Raw genomic sequence first — 24,432 nt, 5'->3', positions numbered from 1 at the left:
CAGGTCAACATTGTACTGTATCCCTGACAGGAATGTAGAAGATACTAACACCAGGTCAACATTGTACTGTATCCCTGACAGGAATGTAGAAGATACTAACACCAGGACAACATTGTACTCTACCACAGAGGCAGTAAAGCTTTTGTTGGTATTAAAAAGTTACAGCTACTGTTGTTTCAGAGGCACTTGACTTGACCGTTTTCACAGGTGATCTTCTGCTATTTAATAGACATATACTCCTATAATTGGTTACTAACATGGTTACCGAACTCAGCCTGGTTGTGCATTTTGTAATGAATCCCCAAAAGATGAACAAGTCATTTTGTATAATTGCAACATTTTCCACCTGGTAAAAAATTAGACCATTATTCCAACAAAGAGAGAGAGTGAGAGAGAGAGTGTGTGTGTTTGTGTGTGTGTTAGCATGGAACCTGGGGGGTTTAAAATGAAAGCTTTGACACAGACAGTAATGTAGAACATTTAACACAGACAGTAACACAGACAGCAATGTAGAACATTTAACACAGACAGTAATGTTGAACATTTGACTCAGATAGTAATGTAGAACATTTAACACAGATAGTAATGTAGAACATTTAACACAGATAGTAACACAGACAGTAATGTTAAACATTTAACACAGATAGTAATGTAGAACATTTAACACAGACAGTAATGTAGAACATTTAACACAGACAGTAATGTTAAACATTTAACACAGACAGTAATGTTAAACATTTAACACAGACAGTAATGTAGAACATTTAACACAGACAGTAATGTAGAACATTTAACACAGACAGCAATGTTAAACATTTAACACAGACAGTAATGTAGAACATTTAACACAGACAGTAATGTAGAACATTTAACACAGACAGTAATGTTAAACATTTAACACAGACAGTAATGTTAAACATTTAACACAGACAGTAATGTTAAACATTTAACACAGACAGTAATGTTAAACATTTAACACAGACAGTAATGTAGAACATTTAACACAGACAGTAATGTAGAACATTTGACACAAACAGTAATGTAGAACATTTGACACAGACAGTAATGTAGAACATTTGACACAAACAGTAATGTAGAACATTTGACACAGACAGTAATGTAGACATTTGACACAAACAGTAATGTAGAACATTTAACACAGACAGTAATGTAGAACATTTGACACAGACAGTAATGTTAAACATTTAACACAGACAGTAATGTAGAACATTTAACACAGACAGTAATGTAGAACATTTGACACAGACAGTAATGTAGAACATTTGACACAAACAGTAATGTAGAACATTTGACACAGACTGTAATGTAGAACATTTGACACAGACAGTAATGTTGAACATTTGACACAGAAAGTAATGTTAAACATTTAACACAGACAGTAATGTTAAACATTTGACACAGACAGTAATGTTAAACATTTGACACAGACAGTAATGTTAAACATTTGACACAGACAGTAATGTTAAACATTTAACACAGACAGTAATGTAGAACATTTAACACAGACAGTAATGTAGAACATTTAACACAGACAGTAATGTTGAACATTTGACACAGACAGTAATGTAGAACATTTAACACAGACAGTAATGTAGAACATTTGACAAGGACAGTAATGTAGAACATTTAACACAGACAGTAATGTAGAACATTTAACACAGATAGTAATGTAGAACATTTAACACAGACAGTAATGTTGAACATTTGACTCAGACAGTAATGTTGAACATTTGACTCAGACAGTAATGTTGAACATTTGACTCAGACAGTAATGTAGAACATTTGACACAGACAGTAATGTAGAACATTTAACACAGACAGTAATGTTGAACATTTGACTCAGACAGTAATGTTGAACATTTAACACAGACAGTAATGTAGAACATTTGACACAGACAGTAATGTAGAACATTTGACACAAACAGTAATGTAGAACATTTGACACAGACAGTAATGTAGAACATTTGACACAGACAGTAATGTAGAACATTTAACACAGACAGTAATGTTGAACATTTGACACAGACAGTAATGTAGAACATTTGACACAGACAGTAATGTAGAACATTTAACACAGACAGTAATGTAGAACATTTGACACAGACAGTAATGTAGAACATTTGACACAGACAGTAATGTTGAACATTTAACACAGATAGTAATGTTGAACATTTGACACAGACAGTAATGTAGAACATTTGACACAGACAGTAATGTAGAACATTTAACACAGACAGTAATGTAGAACATTTGACACAGACAGTAATGTAGAACATTTGACACAGACAGTAATGTTGAACATTTAACACAGACAGTAATGTTGAACATTTGACACAGACAGTAATGTTGAACATTTGACACAGACAGTAATGTTGAACATTTGACACAGACAGTAATGTAGAACATTTGACACAGACAGTAATGCAGAACATTTAACACAGACAGTAATGTAGAACATTTAACACAGGCAGTAATGTAGAACATTTAACACAGACAGTAATGTTAAACATTTGACACAGACAGTAATGTAGAACATTTGACACAGACAGTAATGTTGAACATTTAACACAGACAGTAATGTAGAACATTTGACACAGACAGTAATGTAGAACATTTGACACAGACAGTAATGTAGAACATTTGACACAGACAGTAATGTTAAACATTTGACACAGACAGTAATGTAGAACATTTGACACAGACAGTAATGTTAAACATTTAACACAGACAGTAATGTAGAACATTTGAGTGTTCAATTGAATCTGAATAATCTTCGTCTGCTGTTCCACTAACTGTTGTCTCCAATCATCATCATCATCACCATCATCATCAACATCACCCAGTACGTGTGTCCGTCTGTCTGCTTGGTCGTGTTGTGTTCTGCTCTCCTCCCAACCTCTAGCTGTAAAGACCTGCCTGGGAGGACGGGACAAGTCATCCACAGCTAGATTGATGTGATGTACCTCAGCTCCCCGGTGCATCAGCACATTGACTGGGCACCGAAACCCTCCTGTTTAAATTGGGGTTTCCCCCCACTGCTCCTCTTTAATTGCTTGTTACTTTTATCTCTTATTTCTTATCTGTATTTTTTGTTGTTTGTTTATCGTAAATCAGCATTTCACTGTGTAAGGTCTCCTCCACCTTGTTGTATTCGGCGCGTGTGATCAATAACATTTGATTTGATGTGATGTGGCTCCTGAACATATACTTTTGAGTTGATTACTCAGCTGCAAATTACATTGAGATAGATTTGCAATTTTATCATCATATTATACCAACAACAACAATAACAACAAAATCCAGTCCACAAGCTAATGTGCCGTCTCTCTCTCTCTCTTTACTCTTGCAGATAAGCGGTTGTCCAGGAGAAGAGCGTCATGCGCTACGACGTTGGTGCTGCATACACTGCAGGAAACAACCCCGGAGAAACACACAGAGGTAGGTAGGTGGTCGTCTTAGACCTCAAACAGCACCCTGTTCCCTATGTAGTGCACTACTTTTAACCAGAGCACTATGGGCCCAGGTCAAACGTAGTGCGCACTACGTATATAAGGAAAGAGGGGGGTTTTCATTTGGCACGTACAATGTTCATTGACTTACACTGAAGCTGTGGCATAACTACCTCTATCAGATCTAGGCCACATCCGACCACACAACAATGTTCATTGACTTACACTGAAGCTGTGGCATAACTACCTCTATCAGATCTAGGCCACATCCAACCACACAACAATGTTCATTAACTTACACTGAAGCTGTGGCATAACTACATCTATCAGATCTAGGCCACATCCAACCACACAACAATGTTCATTAACTTACACTGAAGCTGTGGCATAACTACCTCTATCAGATCTAGGCCACATCCGACCACACAACAATGTTCATTAACTTAAACTGAAGCTATGGCATAACTACCTCCATCAGATCTAGGCCACATCCGACCACACAACAATGTTCATTAACTTACACTGAAGCTGTGGCATAACTACCTCTATCAGATCTAGGCCACATCCGACCACACAACAATGTTCATTAACTTACACTGAAGCTGTGGCATAACTACATCTATCAGATCTAGGCCACATCCAACCACACAACAATGTTCATTAACTTACACTGACGCTGTGGCATAACTACCTCTATCAGATCTAGGCCACATCCAACCACACCACAATGTTCATTGACTTACACTGACGCTGTGGCATAACTACCTCTATCAGATCTAGGCCACATCCGACCACACAACAATGTTCATTGACTTACACTGAAGCTGTGGCATAACTACCTCTATCAGATCTAGGCCACATCCAACCACACCACAATGTTCATTGACTTACACTGACGCTGTGGCATAACTACATCTATCAGATCTAGGCCACATCCGACCACACCACAATGTTCATTGACTTACACTGACGCTGTGGCATAACTACCTCTATCAGATCTAGGCCACATCCAACCACACCACAATGTTCATTGACTTACACTGAAGCTGTGGCATAACTACATCTATCAGATCTAGGCCACATCCGACCACACCAGCTGATATCAAGGTTTTAGTCCTGTGTGCCGTAGTGAGACATGACAAATGGATTTGATGGAACAGAGGAAGACTTCTACTTTGATAATCGATGTCAGATGATGAGCAGTGGTATCATGTATTTTTTACTCCATACAAGTTCCTTGACACCCAAAAGTACTCGTTACATTTTGAATCCTTAGCAGGACAGGAAAAATTGAATAATTCACGCACTTATCAAGAGAACATCCCTGGTCATCCCTACAGCCTCTGATTTGCCAGACTTACTAAACAGAGAACATCCCTGGTCTGGCAGACTCACTAAACAGAGAACATCCCTGGTCATCCCTACTGCCTCTGATCTGGAGGACTCACTAAACAGAGAACATCCCTGGTCGTCCCTGCTGCCTCTGATCTGGAGGACTCACTAAACAGAGAACATCCCTGGTCCATCCCTACTGCCTCTGATCTGGAGGACTCACTAAACAGAGAACATCCCTGGTCGTCCCTGCTGCCTCTGATCTGGAGGACTCACTAAACAGAGAACATCCCTGGTCCATCCCTACTGCCTCTGATCTGGAGGACTCACTAAACAGAGAACATCCCTGGTCGTCCCTACTGCCTCTGATCTGGTGGACTCACTAAACAGAGAACATCCCTGGTCATCCCTACTGCCTCTGATCTGGAGGACTCACTAAACAGAGAACATCCCTGGTCGTCCCTACTGCCTCTGATCTGGTGGACTCACTAAACACATGCTTCGTTTGTAAATGATGTCTGAGTGTTGGAGCGTGCCCCTGGCTGTCCGTAAATTAAACAAAACAAGAAAATGATGCTGTCTGGTTTTCATTAATAGGAATTTGAAATGATTTATACTTTTACCTTCTTTTGTTGTTGTATATTTTAGCCATCACATGTACTTAGAAGTATATTTAAAACCAAATACTTTTATACTTTTATTCAAGTAATATTTTACCGGGTGACTTTCACTTTTACTTGAGTCATTTTCTATTTTAAGGTATCTATACTTTTACTCAAGTAGGACAATGGGGTCCTTTTTTCCATCACTGATAATGAGAAGTCTCTCGTCACAGCTGAGTAGCCGATCTGCTCCTGGGTGCTGAGATAAGAGGTTGGTTCTTCCTGTTGGGAAGATTTTGGTTGATGCTGCTTTGTTCACTCTACCTACCAACATAAAACGTCTTCCTGCTCGCCAAATTAGATGTTGGAAAGGGTCACCAGGACAGAGTCGGTAAGATTTAGGGTCCAAATACCACTGCTTCATCTTGGCTCTGATAGGAAGAGAGGTCAATTTAAGTCCTCTGCCGGTAATTGTTTGCAAAATCCTCCCAGCTGTATTAATTAGTAAAACTCCCCCAGAAGGAGAGGATGTGTAAATCATTAAAAGTCGAATGAATGCTGTGGGGGCGGTTCGTCTACAGTCTCGGCACACCAGCCTCTTTATTAGTCCCAAATGGCTCGCTGTTCCCTTTATAGTACACTACTTTTGACCTGGGCTCTGGTCAAAACTAGTGCACTACATAGGGGGAATAGGGTGCCATTTGGGACCAATGGTCTCCCCCTCTGTGAAGGGGTTCAGTAATCTAAGGGGTTGGTCATGCGTTGCCTTAGTAATTGAACGGCTCTGGCAGTATCTGGGACGGTGTTGTGGACATTACAAGGGTAAAGCATTTGTCACACTATAATCAACACTCCTTATTTCACTATTAACCCAGGATAAAAAAAAAAAAAAAAACAATAGAAGTGAACTTAATTTAATGTTCATTTTCCTCCACTAGATCTCAGTATGAATAAACAAAACTGGATGTTTTTGACCTTTATTTAACAAGACAGTTAAGAACAAATTCTTATTTTCAATGACGGCCTAGGAACAGTGGGTTAACTGCCTGTTCAGGGGCAGAACGACAGATTTGTATCTTGTCAGCTCGGGGATTTGAATTTGCAACCTTCCGGTTACTGGTCCAACACTCTAACCACTAGGCTACACTGCCGTCCCTACACTCTAACCACTAGGCTACCTGCCGCCCCTACACTCTAACCACTAGGCTACACTGCCGTCCCTACACTCTAACCACTAGGCTACCTGCCGTGCCTACACTCTAACCACTAGGCTACACTGCCGTCCCTACACTCTAACCACTAGGCTACCTGCCGTCCCTACACTCTAACCACTAGGCTACCTGCCGTCCCTACACTCTAACCACTAGGCTACCTGCCGTCCCTACACTCTAACCACTAGGCTACCTGCCGTCCCTACACTCTAACCACTAGGCTACCTGCCGTCCCTACACTCTAACCACTAGGCTACCTGCCGTCCCTACACTCTAACCACTAGGCTACCTGCCGTCCCTACACTCTAACCACTAGGCTACCTGCCGTGCCTACACTCTAACCACTAGGCTACCCTGCCGTCCCTACTCTCTAACCACTAGGCTACCCTGCCGTCCCTACACTCTAACCACTAGGCTACCTGCCGTCCCTACACTCTAACCACTAGGCTACCTGCCGTCCCAACACTCTAACCACTAGGCTACCCTGCCGTCCCTACACTCTAACCACTAGGCTACCTGCCGTCCCTACACTCTAACCACTAGGCTACCCTGCCACCCCTACACTCTAACCACTAGACTACCTGCCGTCCCTACACTCTAACCACTAGGCTACCTGCCGCCCCTACACTCTAACCACTAGGCTACCCTGCAGTCACTACACTCTAACCACTAGGCTACCTGCCGTCCCTACACTCTAACCACTAGGCTACCTGCCGTCCCTACACTCTAACCACTAGGCTACCTGCCGTCCCTACACTCTAACCGCTAGGCTACCTGCCGTCCCTACACTCTAACCGCTAGGCTACCTGCCGTCCCTACACTCTAACCGCTAGGCTACCTGCCACCTCTACACTCTAACCACTAGGCTGCCGTGTAAAGACACACTGGGTTATAAATAGAAAGTATTGAGTTTGGTGCTTTAAATCATCCAGAACATTCTCCTTCCACTGCTGCAGTTTTACTACTCAGATTGTGTTGATTTGTCCATATTGTTGACATTGTTGTCATACTACATTGTTGCAAACTATGCAATTCACTTTTTAATGAGATTTTCGAAAACACTTAATCTCCTCCAAAAACCCCACCCCCATCTCAGGCCAGACAGAGGTTTGAGACATGCAATCATCACAGTACATTAATGTAATTCAATATCTATTACAACACAGAGCGATCCTACCATGTGTTCAGTGGGCTCATTGTACCATTCACTATGAACACCTTCTCAATCAATTTGTTGTCCGAATGCAGAATAGATACAGAGATATGCACCACCATTTCCACTGCAGCTCTGACTGGTTCCCAAATCACACCCTATTCCCTATCTGGTGCACTACTATTGTCCAAGGCCCATAGGGCTCTGGTCAAAGTAGTGCACTATTTAGGGAATATGGTGCCATTTGGGATGCACTTCCATATCTACACGCTGAAGTCAGACCAATTTGATTTCAGGTTATTCTGTTTTGGATGCACAGATAGCAGACAGAGACAGATACCAGACAGAGACAGGTAGCAGATAGAGGCAGATAGCAGACAGAGCCAGATAGCAGACAGATAGCAGACAGAGCCAGATAGCAGACAGACACAGATAGCAGACAGAGACAGATAGCAGAAAGAGACAGACAGAGACAGATAGCAGACAGACACAGATAGCAGACAGACACAGATAGCAGACAGAGACATAGGCACATCAAGCCACACCTCTCTGTACTGAGCTGACCTGGTAACACATTAAGCCACTCCTCTCTGTACTACGTTGACCTGGTAACACATTAAGCCACTCCTCTCTGTACTACGTTGACCTGGTAACACATCAAGCCACACCTCTCTGTACTGAGCTGACCTGGTAACACATTAAGCCACACCTCTCTCTACTGAGCTGACCTGGTAACACATCAAGCCACACCTCTCTGTACTGAGCTGACCTGGTAACACATTAAGCCACACCTCTCTGACCAAGCATAGAACGGTTTATGATCCACAGTGTGAAAATGGTATCTGCATGGTGCGTTGCGTTAATTCTGCCCTCTGACCTGTGTTTGTGTGTGTGTGTGTGTGTGTGTGTGTGTGCGTGTGTGTTTCTCTCTCTCTCTCTGTGTGTGTGTGTGTGTGTGTGTGTGTGTGTGTGTGCGCGTGTGTGTTTCTCTCTCTCTCTCTCTCTCTCTCTCTGTCTCTCTCTCTCTCTCTGTGTGTGTGTGTGTATGTGCGTGCGTGCGTGTTGTAGCAGGAGATGGTAGAGGTCCCCATGGAGGAAGAGGACGTTGACCCTAAAGACAAGCGTCCTGTAGCTTCCACCCCTGTTCCCGGATCTCCATGGTAACGTTCTCTTGCCAGGATTGGTCAATGTTTGAATAAACATGTCAGAACATTTCAGCTCTTTAGGAATCTGTCCCATTCCAGTCATCACTGAACACCAAACATGAAAAAGACGTTTGGCTAAAGTTCAGAAAACATTATCTGCTATGAATGTTAAAGTGGAATCATGCCTCTACTTTCTTCACTTTTTCTTGAAAAACATATTTTATATCTGGGTATTATTTCTGATGTCATAATTCTTGAAAGTCTCAGGAAAGCACAGAGGGTAGTCCCAGTGGGTAGTCCCAGGAAAGTCTCAGGAAAGCACAGAGGGTAGTCCCAGTGGGTAGTCCCAGGAAAGTCTCAGGAAAGCACAGAGGGTAGTCCCAGTGGGTAGTCCCAGGAAAGTCTCCGGAAAGCACAGAGGGTAGTCCCAGTGGGTAGTCCCAGGAAAGTCTCCGGAAAGCACAGAGGGTAGTCCCAGTGGGTAATCCCAGGAAAGTCTCCGGAAAGCACAGAGGGTAGTCCCAGTGGGTAATCCCAGGAAAGTCTCCGGAAAGCACAGAGGGTAGTCCCAGTGGGTAGTCCCAGGAAAGTCTCCGGAAAGCATAGAGGGTAGTCCCAGTGGGTAGTCCCAGGAAAGTCTCCGGAAAGCACAGAGGGTAGTCCCAGTGGGTAGTCCCAGGAAAGTCTCAGGAAAGCACAGAGGGTAGTCCCAGTGGGTAGTCCCAGGAAAGTCTCCGGAAAGCACAGAGGGTAGTCCCAGTGGGTAGTCCCAGGAAAGTCTCCGGAAAGCATAGAGGGTAGTCCCAGTGGGTAGTCCCAGGAAAGTCTCAGGAAAGCACAGAGGGTAGTCCCAGTGGGTAGTCCCAGGAAAGTCTCAGGAAAGCATAGAGGGTAGTCCCAGTGGGTAGTCCCAGGAAAGTCTCCGGAAAGCATAGAGGGTAGTCCCAGTGGGTAGTCCCAGGAAAGTCTCAGGAAAGCACAGAGGGTAGTCCCAGTGGGTAGTCCCAGGAAAGTCTCCGGAAAGCACAGAGGGTAGTCCCAGTGGGTAGTCCCAGGAAAGTCTCCGGAAAGCACAGAGGGTAGTCCCAGTGGGTAGTCCCAGGAAAGTCTCAGGAAAGCAGTGTAATCATGGTCTTCATAATGTGAGGAATAATCAATCGCTCGCAGTATGTATCTAAAAACACTTTTCAAAACAACAGAAAAAACAACACCTTTGATAGAAAAGGAATTTCAGTCCCGACAAGGAACAACTCATATCAGGGACAATAGTGTAATAAGCCAAGCTATATCTGTCTGCAGAGTAGTGCAATCTGTGCTTTAAAATGGACTTGTTTTGTTGTTCTCCACATGTAATAGCCTTTTGATCTGTCAGCGTGTGTTGATGCTGAGAGCAGACGTTAAACGCACTGCATGAAACCTGTCATTTTACAACACTTTCTCAGCTCAGCACCTAAACGGGGTGTTCGTTTTTTAAACCATAACCCATACGTGTTAAACCTTTTCCATTCATCAGCTTTTATTTCATGACTATTAGATTAAAATACTTTTTTTTTAACAAAGCAAATTGTAAAAAAAAAAGATTAAAAAAAAATAAAGATTTGATAAACAAATCGAATCCAACCTATTTTGTTTGATGATTCTAATATTTGAAAAGTCTCATGAGACGTTCATCGTGACATATTATCCAGATATTGAAAGACCTTTCTGCTGTGTGAATATCATGTCATGGCTGAGCTATAGCTAGCCATACCAATGAAATATGATATCACATAACAGGACGAGTCACCACCAGATAATACCAGGAAGTAAAGCTTCACAATTCATTTGATATGGTTGAGCGTGAAGACATATTGAATTATCCCAGGGATTCATAGACTGTAGCAGCTGTAAGTAATTTTCCTCCTGTGGCTTTAAATACATAACGTCTTTAAGGAGGAAGAGCTCTGAAATGATGCACGACGACAACAGGAACAAATCTGCCTCAGAAACCATCAACTGAAAATACATCAACTGTTAGATTCTATCACTTTCTATAACGTATTATGTCAGACTAAGTGACAGATAACTACAGTGGTTATACTCCTATTACTACATAGAGCATATATTCATCAACGTATTTCTTATTAGTAGTCCCAGCAGGTAGTCCCAGCAGGTAGTCCCAGCAGGTAGTCCCAGCAGGTAGTCCCAGCAGGTAGTCCCAGCGGGTAGCCCCAGCGGGTATTCCCAGCAGGTAGTCCCAGCGGGTAGGTCCAGCTGGTAGTCCCAGCAGGTAGTCCCAGCGGGTAGGTCCAGCTGGTAGTCCCAGCGGGTAGTCCCAGCTGGTAGTCCCAGCGGGTAGTCCCAGCTGGTAGGTCCAGCGGGTAGGTCCAGCGGGTAGGTCCAGCGGGTAGGTCCAGCTGGTCCAGCGGGTAGGTCCAGCGGGTAGCCCCAGCAGGTAGTCCCAGCTGGTAGGTCCAGCGGGTAGCCCCAGTAGGTAGCCCCAGCTGGTAGGTCCAGCGTGTAGTCCCAGCAGGTAGTCCCAGCGGGTAGGTCCAGCGGGTAGGTCCAGCGGGTAGGTCCAGCTGGTAGGTCCAGCGGGTAGGTCCAGCTGGTAGCCCCAGCGGGTAGGTCCAGCTGGTAGGTCCAGCGGGTAGGTCCAGCTGGTAGCCCCAGCGGGTAGGTCCAGCGGGTAGGTCCAGCGGGTAGTCCCAGCTGGTAGTCCCAGCTGGTAGGTCCAGCGGGTAGGTCCAGCTGGTAGGTCCAGCGGGTAGGTCCAGCTGGTAGCCCCAGCGGGTAGGTCCAGCTCGTAGCCCCAGCGGGTAGGTCCAGCGGGTAGGTCCAGCGGGTAGATCCAGCAGGTAGTCCCAGCTGGTAGGTCCAGCGGGTAGCCCCAGCAGGTAGTCCCAGCTGGTAGGTCCAGCGGGTAGCCCCAGCAGGTAGTCCCAGCTGGTAGGTCCAGCAGGTAGCCCCAGTAGGTAGCCCCAGCTGGTAGTCCCAGCGGGTAGCCCCAGCTGGTAGGTCCAGCGGGTAGCCCCAGCAGGTAGGTCTAGCGGGTAGCCCCAGCGGGTAAGTCCAGCGGGTAGCCCCAGCGGGTAGGTCCAGTGGGTAGGTCCAGCAGGTAGGTCCTGTGGGTAGCCCCAGCTGGTAGGTCCGTGGGTAGGTCCAGCGGGTAGGTCCAGCGGGTAGGTCCAGCAGGTAGGTCCAGCGGGTAGGTCCAGTGGGTAGGTCCAGCGGGTAGGTCCAGCAGGTAGGTCCAGCGGGTAGGTCCAGCGGGTACCAGCAGGTAGGTCCAGTGGGTAGGTCCAGCGGGTAGCCCCAGCAATTAGCACCCTTCTGGTTCTGCCCTTCTTCTCCCCAGATAATTTCCTGTAATACTGTGTTTATCATGTCATAGAATACTTCTGGTTCTGCCCTCGTTCTCCCGAGATGTGTGTTTAGAATGTTATTATTATTATTGCAGAGTGACGTTTGAAGGGGTCAGAGAGTGGAGCATCAACTTTAAAATAAAAGTTAAGACCTGACAGAGGCAGCATACTGGCTCTCTAGTCTACAAAACACACATTTTATTCTTGACAGGCAAACACCATCTCAGCTATCTTGCGTTGACACACACCAGTTGGGAACCGGACAGGCATGACTAATTCAACTCTCATCCTTACATTATTATGATCATTTCTCCTCAGGTGTGTGGTGTGGACGGGGGACGACAGAGTATTTTTCTTCAACCCAACGATACAGCTCTCTGTTTGGGATCAGCCGGTAGATCTGAAGGACCGTGGAGAGGATCTCAACAGGATTATAGAAGATCCTCCACATAAACGCAAAAAGGATTCTTTGTCCAGTAAGTTTGTGGTAATTCTTCCCCGTTGGCTTGTCTTCATCCCGCCGTTTAGTTGGGCCTCGTTAGGACTCTACTTCATGTTAAAGCGGGTATTTACCAGGCCGTGGCTTTAGATGGAACCGAGAAGCTCATTATTAGTCCGCTATTTTTCTAATGATGTTAATAAACATGTTTTTTAATGATCTGTTAATACGGAGGCCAATAAAATGGTCTGATATACTAGATCCTATATACAGTGTGTCAGTTCCATTGCCTGTCGATCACAGACCACCAGAGGATCATGATGTCTCTGTTCATTGAAGGAGATGATCAGGAATGGAACGTGGAACCTTTAGGATGTGAAACCATCTCATGGTTGCATTTTAAATGGCACCCTGTTCCCTATGGGCCCTGGTCCAATGGCATGCTATTCCCTATGGGCCTGGTCCAATGACACACTATTCCCTATGGGCCCTGGTCCAATGGCATGCTATTCCCTATGGGCCCTGGTCCAATGGCACCCTATTCCCTATGGGCCTGGTCCAATTACACACTATTCCCTATGGGCCCTGGTCCAATGGCATGCTATTCCCTATGGGCCCTGGTCCAATGGCACCCTATTCCCTATGGGCCCTGGTCCAATGGCACCCTATTCCCTATGTGCCTGGTCCAATGGCATGCTATTCCCTATGGGCCCTGGTCCAATGGCATGCTATTCCCTATGGGCCCTGGTCCAATGACACACTATTCCCTATGGGCCCTGGTCCAATGGCACCCTATTCCCTATGGGCCCTGGTCCAATGGCACCCTATTCCATATGGGCCCTGGTCCAATGGCATGCTATTCCCTATGGGCCTGGTCCAATGGCATGCTATTCCCTATGGGCCTGGTCCAATGGCATGCTATTCCCTATGGGCCCTGGTCCAATGGCATGCTTTTCCCTATGGGCCCTTGTCCAATGGCACCCTGTTCCCTATGGGCCCTCGTCCAATGGCACCCTATTCCCAATGGGCCCTCATCCAATGGCACCCTATTGCCAATGGGCCCTGGTCCAATGGCACCCTCCTCCCAATGGGCCTTCGTCCAATGGCACCCTATTCCCAATGGGCCCTCGTCCAATGGCACCCTATTCCCAATGGGCCCTCGTCCAATGGCACCCTATTCCCTTTGGGCCCTGGTACAATGGCACCCTATTACCCATGGTCCCTGGTCCAAAGGCACCCTATTACCTATGGTCCCCGGTCCAAAGAAGTGCACTATATAGGTATTAGGGTCCCATTTGGGATGCACCCCATCTCTTTTGTGTTCCACTAGAATAGATCATATGGAAGTCCTGTGTGTGGCTGGCTCTGTAAATATTGGATTACATTGGATCTTGTCAGCGATGATATCTCCCCGGACTAGATTTCCCAGAGGTCGGGTTGTCTTTATTGATTTAGCCTTATTGCAGTTACCAGCTGATTATGTATCGATGACCTTATACCCGAACCTCACTGTTCCAACAAAGCATGTCTGGCAAATTAACTTTGGTAAATATGTGGACAACCCCCGATGAACTGAACATTGACTTATGGCTGATAAGACGATGAGCAGTAATGCTACTCTAGTCTGATAGGTTCTCTCTCACAGTGGTTTTTAATGACCAATTATATGAAGACAGAGTCCATTGAAAAAGGATGTTTGTTACACTATGCGTCTGTTGGAGTCCACTCGAAAAAAAGGATGTGTGCTATGCTTCTGTCTGTGTGTCCGTTATCTCAGCAGAGGATGGTTCTAACTCTCCGTCTGCCGATGACGATGATGCTGATGATGAAGATGAACATTATTCAAAAACCAAGAGGAACAAGTGAGTGTCAAAGTTATTTCCCCCCCCCATCTTAACCATACTCATAGTTTAACATTACAATGATACTTCTCTACAGAATAATAATCTCATTTTGAAGTATTTTTTTGTAAAAAATAAATAAAAAATAAACAATACTGTACTGTACAAATACCACTGTACAGTACAGTAGCCTAGTTTTGACCAAAGCCTTTTGGGCCCTGGTCAAGAGGAGATCACTATCTAGGGAATAGAGTTTCCTTTTTGAGATGCATCCTAGGACTGATTGTATGTCTCTGTCCTCCTCAGACTGGAGGAACCTGCGGATGGTAATGAGGACCTGAGAGAGAGGGCAGGCGCAGAGACATGTGACTCTCCCCCTCATCGGACTGTTCTACCCATAGGGCTCCGCATCACACACTTCAGGGACATGCTCCTTGAAAGAGGGGTAAGAGGCATATTTCACGGAATACAAAAATCAAATGCACTTTAGGCTGCGTTTAGACAGGCAGCCCAATTCTGATATTTATTTTCCACTAAATTGGTCTTTTGACCAATCACGTCAGATGTTTTTCAGACGTGATCTGATTGGTCAAAAGATCAATTGGTAAAAAAAAAAAAAGCAAGATTTGGGCTGCCTGTCTAAATGCAGCCACAGAGGCGGACCTTGATTCTAACAGTTTTCCATGAGTAAGGAATTTAAACCATACTTTTCAAAGTGGCAATATGGGGACTCAAAATCCCTGTAGTGCAACTAATCATCAAGGGACACAGGGACCAGCAACTGCAAAGGCAGCAAAAAACACGAAATGATGGAAAGACCTACGTCATGTAACAGGTTGGATGAATGATGGAAAGACCTACATCATGTAACAGGTTGGATGAATGATGGAAAGACCTACATCATGTAACAGGTTGGATGAATGAAGGACAGACCTACATCATGTAACATGTTGGATGAATGATGGAAAGGCCTACATCATGTCACAGGTTGGATGAATGATGGAAAGACCTACATCATTTAACAGGTTGGATGAATGATGGAAAGACCTACATCATGTAACAGGTTGGATGAATGATGGAAAGACCTACATCATGTAACATGTTGGATGAATGATGGAAAGACCTATATCATTTAACAGGTTTGATGAATGATGGAAAGACCTACATCATGTAACAGGTTGGATGAATGATGGAAAGGCCTACATCATGTAACATGTTGGATGAATGATGGAAAGACCTACATCATGTAACAGGTTGGATGAATGATGGAAAGACCTACATCATGTAACAGGTTGGATGAATGATGGAAAGACCTACATCATTTAACAGGTTGGATGAATGATGGAAATACCTACATCATGTAACAGGTTGGATGAATGATGGAAAGACCTACATCATGTAACAGGTTGGATGAATGATGGAAAGACCTACATCATGTAACAGGTTGGATGAATGATGGAAAGATCATGTAACAGGTTGGATGAATGATGGAAAGATCATGTAACAGGTTGGATGAATGATGGAAAGATCATATAACAGGTTGGATAAATGATGGAAAGACCTACATCATATAACAGGTTGGATGAATGATGGAAAGACCTACATCATGTAACAGGTTGGATGAATGATGGAAAGACCTACATCATGTAACAGGTTGGATGAATGATGGAAAGACCTACATCATGTAACAGGTTGGATGAATGATGGAAAGATCATGTAACAGGTTGGATGAATGATGGAAAGATCATGTAACAGGTTGGATGAATGATGGAAAGACCTACATCATGTCACAGGTTGGATGAATGATGGAAAGACCTACATCATGTAACAGGTTGGATGAATGATGGAAAGACCTACATCATGTAACAGGTTGGATGAATGATGGAAAGACCTACATCATTTAACAGGTTGGATGAATGATGGAAAGACCTACATCATGTAACAGGTTGGATGAATGATGGAAAGATCATGTAACAGGTTGGATGAATGATGGAAAGATCATGTAACAGGTTGGATGAATGATGGAAAGATCATGTAACAGGTTGGATGAATGATGGAAAGACCTACATCATATAACAGGTTGAATGAATGATGGAAAGACCTACATCATGTAACAGGTTGGATGAATGATGGAAAGACCTACATCATGTAACAGGTTGGATGTATGATGGAAATACCTACATCATGTAACAGGTTGGATGAATGATGGAAAGACCTACATCATGTAACAGGTTGGATGAATGATGGAAAGATCATGTAACAGGTTGGATGAATGATGGAAAGATCATGTAACAGGTTGGATGAATGATGGAAAGATCATGTAACAGGTTGGATGAATGATGGAAAGACCTACATCATGTAACAGGTTGGATGAATGATGGAAAGATCATGTAACAGGTTGGATGAATGATGGAAAGACCTACATCATATAACAGGTTGGATGAATGATGGAAAGACCTACATCATGTAACAGGTTGGATGAATGATGGAAAGACCTACATCATGTCACAGGTTGAATGAATGATGGAAAGACCTACATCATTTAACAGGTTGGATGAATGATGGAAAGACCTACATCATGTCACAGGTTGGATGAATGATGGAAAGACCTACATCATGTAACAGGTTGGATGAATGATGGAAAGACCTACATCATGTAACAGGTTGGATGAATGATGGAAAGACCTACATCATTTAACAGGTTGGATGAATGATGGAAAGACCTACATCATGTAACAGGTTGGATGAATGATGGAAAGACCTACATCATGTAACAGGTTGGATGAATGATGGAAAGACCTACATCATGTAACAGGTTGGATGAATGATGGAAAGACCTACATCATTTAACAGGTTGGATGAATGATGGAAAGACCTACATCATGTAACAGGTTGGATGAATGATGGAAAGACCTACATCATGTAACAGGTTGGATGAATGATGGAACGACCTACATCATCTAACAGGTTGGATGAATGATGGAAAGACCTACATCATGTAACAGGTTGGATGAATGATGGAAAGACCTACATCATTTAACAGGTTGGATGAATGATGGAAAGACCTACATCATTTAACAGGTTGTATGAATGATGGAAAGACCTACATCATGTAACAGGTTGGATGTACTGAATGTTTTCTTAAATATGTTTTCTCGTCTCTTCAGGTTTCAGCGTTCTCCACATGGGAGAAAGAACTGCACAAGATCGTGTTTGATCCACGGTATCTTCTGCTAAACTCTGCAGAGGAGAGGAAACAGGTGAACTCTGCTGGTTGTCCTCCTTTAATTGGTCATGATTGATTTATCGGTTGGTCATGATTGGTTAATTGGTCATGATTGATTTATCGGTTGGTCATAATTGGTTAATTGGTCATGATTATTTATTGGTTGGTCATAATTGGTTAATTGGTCATGATTGATTTATTGGTCGGTCATAATTGGTTAATTGGTCATGATTGATTTATCGGTTGGTCATGATTGGTTAATTGGTCATGATTGGTTTATTGTTTTCATCATTAGTTAATCATTTGCTATGATTAAATAATTACTAATGATTGATTAATTGGTCATGATTGACAGATTGTGAATGAGGTTGACTCAGAAATTACCAATCCAAATGAACCTTTAAAGTACAAGACAGCATGGACATTTGGGGTGTGCCTCGAAGTAAGACAATACGAACAACTAACAGGCAAGTGTCCTGATACGATTATGATTCGAGTATTTTTTGTAATTATCCATGATCCCCCCCCCCCCCCCCCCAAAAAAAAAACAAACATGTGGGATGGTAGTGTGCATCCTTCAATCAAGTGCAAGGTGCTATGTGGTCTAAATAAGTCAATTGGCTAGTTTGCTTGTCTGTAAAGAGAAGGAGGGTGGAATGTACATTGATCCTGCCGTTCTGATTGGATAGGGGGAAGCTGTGTTTCTCTGTCTACTGCTTTGCTTCATAATTTCAGCCAATCACTTCTCTTCCACCCATGTTTGAGTCTGATTGTTTTAGATTGCTGCTGCCTCCTGTTTGTCTGCTACTGTGATAAATCACAATGGCGAGGACATTTGCTAGCTAGCAAGCTAGCAATGTGCATAATATATAGCAAGCTATCAATGTGCATAATATATAGCAAGCCATCAATGTGCATAATATATAGCAAGCTATCAATGTGCATAATATCTAACACGCTATCAATGTGCATAATATCTAACAAGCTATCAATGTGCATAATATCTAACAAGCTATCAATGTGCATAATATCTAACAAGCTATCAATGTGCATAATATATAGCAAGCTATCAATGTGCATAATATATAGCAAGCTATCAATGTGCATAATATATAGCAAGCTATCAATGTGCATAATATCTAACAAGCTATCAATGTGCATAATATACAGCAAGCTATCAATGTGCATAATATCTAACAAGCTATCAATGTGCATAATATATAGCCAGCTATCAATGTGCATAATATCTAACAAGATATCAATGTGCATAATATCTAACACGCTATCAATGTGCATAATATCTAACAAGCTATCAATGTGCATAACATCTAACAAGCTATCAATGTGCATAATATCTAACAAGCTATCAATGTGCATAATACATAGCAAGCTATCAATGTGCATAATATCTAACAAGCTATCAATGTGCATAATATACAGCAAGCTATCAATGTGCATAATATCTAACAAGCTATCAATGTGCATAATATATAGCAAGCTATCAATGTGCATAATATCTAACAAGATATCAATGTGCATAATATCTAACACGCTATCAATGTGCATAATATATAGCAAGCTATCAATGTGCATAATATCTAACAAGCTATCAATGTGCATAATATATAGCAAGCTATCAATGTGCATAATATCTAACAAGCTATCAATGTGCATAATATATAGCAAGCTATCAATGTGCATAATATCTAACAAGATATCAATGTGCATAATATCTAACAAGCTATCAATGTGCATAATATATAGCAAGCTATCAATGTGCATAATATCTAACAAGCTATCAATGTGCATAATATATAGCAAGCTATCAATGTGCATAATATCTAACAAGATATCAATGTGCATAATATCTAACAAGCTATCAATGTGCATAATAAATAGCAAGCTATCAATGTGCATAATATATAGCAAGCGGGCCATGGGTAGGGAAAAAAAGATGACCCGCCGATGTTCATCCTAACTGAGTGACAGCAAACGTTTATGTTGGTCATCTGCAAGTTGAGGACACAGACACAAACCACTCTGCGCGCTGCTCCTAATCTGCAGTTGTTTGGTCTCTAAACATGCAGGGAGATAGGTGTTTTGATAACATCTACTTAGGCAAATCCGATCCGACTTTCAAGTGGTAATTTATGGATAGGATTAGGAATACGAGTACGGTCAGCTCAGCAGACTCCTAATGGATTTGCTCCCATTATATCATTACTGTCATTTGTGTCCTGTCCTTGGTGAAAGCATTATGTTAGTAAAACTCAACTAAAAACCTTTGGGATGACTTGTTGAGGTTTTTTGTCATGTTGCATTTTATCTTCATTTAACTAGGCAAGTCAGTTAAGAACAAATTCTTATTTACAATGACAGCCTGGGAACAGGGGGTTTGTTCATGGGCAGAATGACAGATTTTTAGCTTGTCAATTTGGGGATTTTATCTTGCAACCTTTTGGTTACTAGTCCAACGCTCTAACCACTAGGTTACCTGACACATTGCCTTATGTACATAGACATGGAACACTGGTCACTTTATTAATGTTTACATACTGTTTTACCCATTTCATATGTATATACTGTATTCTAGTCAAGGCCACCCTATTCAACTATTGCACTACATATAGTATCCTTTCCAAGTATGCTTCAGATATACTGCATATTATATCCACATACTGTCCCTAATGTCTATACATCCCATTACATATACTGCACACACACATATATATATACTCCGGACTCTGACATTGCTTGTACTAATATTTATATATTTCTTAATTCCATTATTTTACTTTTATATGTCTGTGTATTGTTGTGAATTATTAGATTTTACTGCAATGTTGGAGCTAGAAACACAAGCATTTCGCTGCACCCGCAATAACATCTGAAAAACATGTGTATGTGACCAATACGATTTGATTTGATTTGATCCGGTCAGTGAACGTGAGAGGAGTTAAGTCGACAGTAAAGAGGATTAGGAAACAGCCGTTGTCTTTGTCTTGAAAATGATCTTCAAAGTCTGTTTTCTTGTGCCAATCATGACTGTGTTCCTCATCTCCAGGTGTTTGAGCAGTTTGTCAAAGTGAGGATGAAGGAAGAACACAAGGAGAAACAGAGCAAACTGCTGCAAGCAAAAGACCAGTATAGAAAACTTCTAGAGGAGTCGAAAATCACATCCAGGTAAAACCTGAAGCTAACTGTGTAACTGTGTAGAATTACAAGTACAGTAGGGGACTTAACTATTCAACTAAGCTTCATAATACTGTAGCTTCATACAAAATAGCTTCATACTAAAAGTTTGGACTCAAACTACTCGTTGGTTTTTCTTTATTTGTACTATTTTCTACATTGTGGAATAATAGTGAAGACGTCACAACTATGAAATAACACATGTGGAATCATGTACATTGTAGTAACCAAATGAAAATATATTTTATATTTTAAATTCTTCATAGGACTTGATCCTTGACCCTTTGACTTGATGACAGCTTTGCACACTCTTGGCATTCTCTCAACCAGCTTCACCTGGAATTATTTTCCAACCTTCTTGAAGGAGTTTCCACATATGCTGAGCACTTGTTGACTGCTTTTCATTCACTCTGCGATCATCCCAAACCATCTCAATTGGGTTTAGGTTGGGTGATTGTGTAGGCCAGGTCACCTGATGCAGCACTCCATCACTCTCCTTGGTCAAATAGCCCTTACATAGACAGGAGGTGTGTTGGGTCATTGTTGGGTGTGTTGGAAAAAAAAGGATTGTCCCACTAAGCTCAAACCAGATGGGATGGCGTAATGCTGCAGAATGCTGTGGTAGCCATGCTGGTTAAGTGTGCCTTGGATTCTAAATAAATCACTGAGAGTGTCACCAGCAAAGCACCCCCACACCATCACACCTCCTCTTCCATGCTTTATGGTGGGATCCACACATGCGGCGATCATCCGTTCACCTACTCTGCGTCTCATGAAGACAAGGTGAACAGATTTCCACCTGTCTAATGTCCATTGCCAAGAGTGTGCAAAGCTGTTATCAAGGCAAAGGGTGACTATGTTGAAGAATTTTAAATCTAAAATATATTTTGATTTGTTTAACACTTTTTTGGTTACTACATGATTCCATATGTGTTATTTCATAGTTTTGATGCAGAAAATAGTTTAAAAAATAAAGGAAATCCCTGTAATTAGTAGGTGTGTCCATACTTTTGACTGGTCCTGTTTATAATCCAATATTAACTTGTAACAACTTCATATCCCAACACTAGTTAAATCGAACCTGTATAGATGAGCAATGCATTACGAATGCCTTTTACATCAAGCTCAACTAATCAAATAACAACGCTAAATTCACAAATTTGATCAAGTTAGTCTGAGAAGAGTAAAATATTAGATGTCGACTTCGGATAAGAGGAAAAGGGATTTTTTTTCTTCCTCAAGACTATATCATTTAAAACTGAAATAAGCTGATGGATCAGAGGATTTGTTAATCATAGAAAAAACAAGATTGCTTGTTGTCAGCATGTTGTGGCTTGTCATTTAGCTTTCCCCTTTAATCAACCACGGTGACGATGACAAAGAGTGTTCTGTCTTCACGACCTTACTTCTTCTACACCTGACTACCTCTCTCTTTAGGTGATGACTACTGTAACCCCGCGGACAGAGTTCTCTGTATTCTATGGCTTCACATTTAACTTGTCATAACTCTTGCTTATTCCTTTTCATAACTATTGTTAATAACTGATTATATTATATACAAAAAATAAAAATACAATTTCAGAGCTTCTCTAAAATGTTAACTACAGTTATGCATGTTTGCGTGTCTCAAAACCACAATTGTCTAACAATTTAAAAAAATTATAAAACCGAGTAGCTCTAGTCTTTACCAAATTTAAACCTGTGAAGACATCCCTCCCTCCCTCCCTGATCTCTTCTTTTCTCTATTTCCAGGTCAACTTTCAAATACTTTTCTGTTAAGTACGGCCGTGACCAGCGCTTCAAGCAAGTGCTGAAGAAGAAAGACCAAGAGCACTTCTTCAACCAATTCATCAATGGGTTAAAGAAGAGAGATAAAGAGAACCGCATGAGGCTGAGGAAGATGAGATGAGGAGGTATGAGGCTGAGGAAGATGAGATGAGGAGGTACAGTATGAGGATGAGGAAGTATGAGGCTGAGGAAGATGAGATGAGGAGGTATGAGGCTGAGGAAGATGAGTTGAGGAGGTATGAGGCTGAGGAAGATGAGTTGAGGAAGTATGAGGCTGAGGAAGATGAGTTGAGGAGGTATGAGGCTGAGGTAGATGAGTTGAGGAGGTATGAGGCTGAGGAAGATGAGATGAGGAGGTATGTGGCTGAGGAAGATGAGTTGAGGAGTTATGAGGCTGAGGAAGATGAGTTGAGGAGGTATGAGGCTGAGGAAGATGAGTTGAGGAGGTATGAGGCTGAGGAAGATGAGATGAGGAGGTACAGTATGAGGATGAGGAAGATGAGATGAGGAAGATGAGTGGGGAGGTATGAGGCTGAGGAAGATGAGATGAGGAGGTATGAGGCTGAGGAAGATGAGATGAGGAGGTACAGTATGAGGATGAGGAAGTATGAGGCTGAGGAAGATGAGATGAGGAGGTATGTGGCTGAGGAAGATGAGAAGAGGAGGTATGTGGCTGAGGAAGATGAGAAGAGGAAGTATGAGGCTGAGGAGGATGAGAAGAGGAGGTATGTGGCTGAGGAAGATGAGAAGAGGAGGTATGAGGCTGAGGAAGATGAGATGAGGAGGTATGAGGCTGAGGAAGATGAGAAGAGGAGGTACAGTATGAGGATGAGGAAGTATGTGGCTGAGGAAGATGAGAAGAGGAGGTATGAGGCTGAGGAAGATGAGAAGAGGAGGTATGTGGCTGAGGAAGATGAGAAGAGGAGGTATGAGGCTGAGGAAGATGAGATGAGGAGGTACAGTATGAGGATGAGGAAGTATGTGGCTGAGGAAGATGAGAAGAGGAGGTATGAGGCTGAGGAAGATGAGATGAGGAGGTACAGTATGAGGATGAGGAAGTATGTGGCTGAGGAAGATGAGAAGAGGAGGTATGAGGCTGAGGAAGATGAGTTGAGGAGGTATGATGAGGCATCAGGATGTGAAATAGGCCTCTCAGAATACAGAATACCATGAATGGATAGATAGAGCTGTCTGATAAATGAGACGGCAGTTTCATGGGGAACACAAATGAACAGGTATCAGGATCCCTGTGGAATCAGTCTAAAAGGGGAGAAAGCAGCCGACAGTCATTTGCCTTGCAAACTCCAACTCTTCTCCAGATTTACAGTCAGCTGGGTCAGAGATGGCTTGGCTCCACATGCTAAGCAGGTAATCCAGCGAACTCTCAGAAATGAAATACTGTTTCATATTGAAGCTACTGTATATATTGAAATTCAACATTTCTCATGTTTTGAGTCACAGTGACAAACATGAATTGAGCATCATTTCTGTATTTATTTTGTGTTTTCACATGACCTGTATGTAGATATCAATGTGTGAACACAATCACACAGCCCAATGCACAATTATAAAAGACATCATGTACATATACAGAAAACAATCCTGCAAAGCAATTGGTATTTTCTAACTATTTCAAACAAGGTTCTCCACAGCATCTGTGAGAATCAATGGATGGTAATTGTGTATTGA

The 24,432-nt window shown here is 42.5% G+C and overlaps 1 protein-coding gene across 1 annotated transcript in view; it reads left to right on the top strand.

Moving 5' to 3' along the window:
• Window positions 1-22,864, top strand: part of LOC110512783 (transcription elongation regulator 1-like protein) — a 205,776-nt gene extending 182,912 nt beyond the window's left edge. The window contains exons 6-13 of the mRNA XM_036960842.1: window positions 3,371-3,459; window positions 8,837-8,928; window positions 12,576-12,733; window positions 14,474-14,558; window positions 14,844-14,982; window positions 17,705-17,797; window positions 20,828-20,946; window positions 22,708-22,864. Coding sequence (XP_036816737.1) covers window positions 3,371-3,459; window positions 8,837-8,928; window positions 12,576-12,733; window positions 14,474-14,558; window positions 14,844-14,982; window positions 17,705-17,797; window positions 20,828-20,946; window positions 22,708-22,864 — 932 coding nt within the window. The remainder of the gene's footprint in view (window positions 1-3,370; window positions 3,460-8,836; window positions 8,929-12,575; window positions 12,734-14,473; window positions 14,559-14,843; window positions 14,983-17,704; window positions 17,798-20,827; window positions 20,947-22,707) is intronic.
• Window positions 22,865-24,432: the final 1,568 nt, after the last annotated feature.

The sequence above is a fragment of the Oncorhynchus mykiss genome, chromosome 23 (genome assembly GCF_013265735.2).
Source record: "Oncorhynchus mykiss isolate Arlee chromosome 23, USDA_OmykA_1.1, whole genome shotgun sequence".
Taxonomy (NCBI): Eukaryota; Metazoa; Chordata; class Actinopteri; order Salmoniformes; family Salmonidae; genus Oncorhynchus; species Oncorhynchus mykiss.
This window is presented reverse-complemented; position numbering and strand designations above follow the sequence as displayed.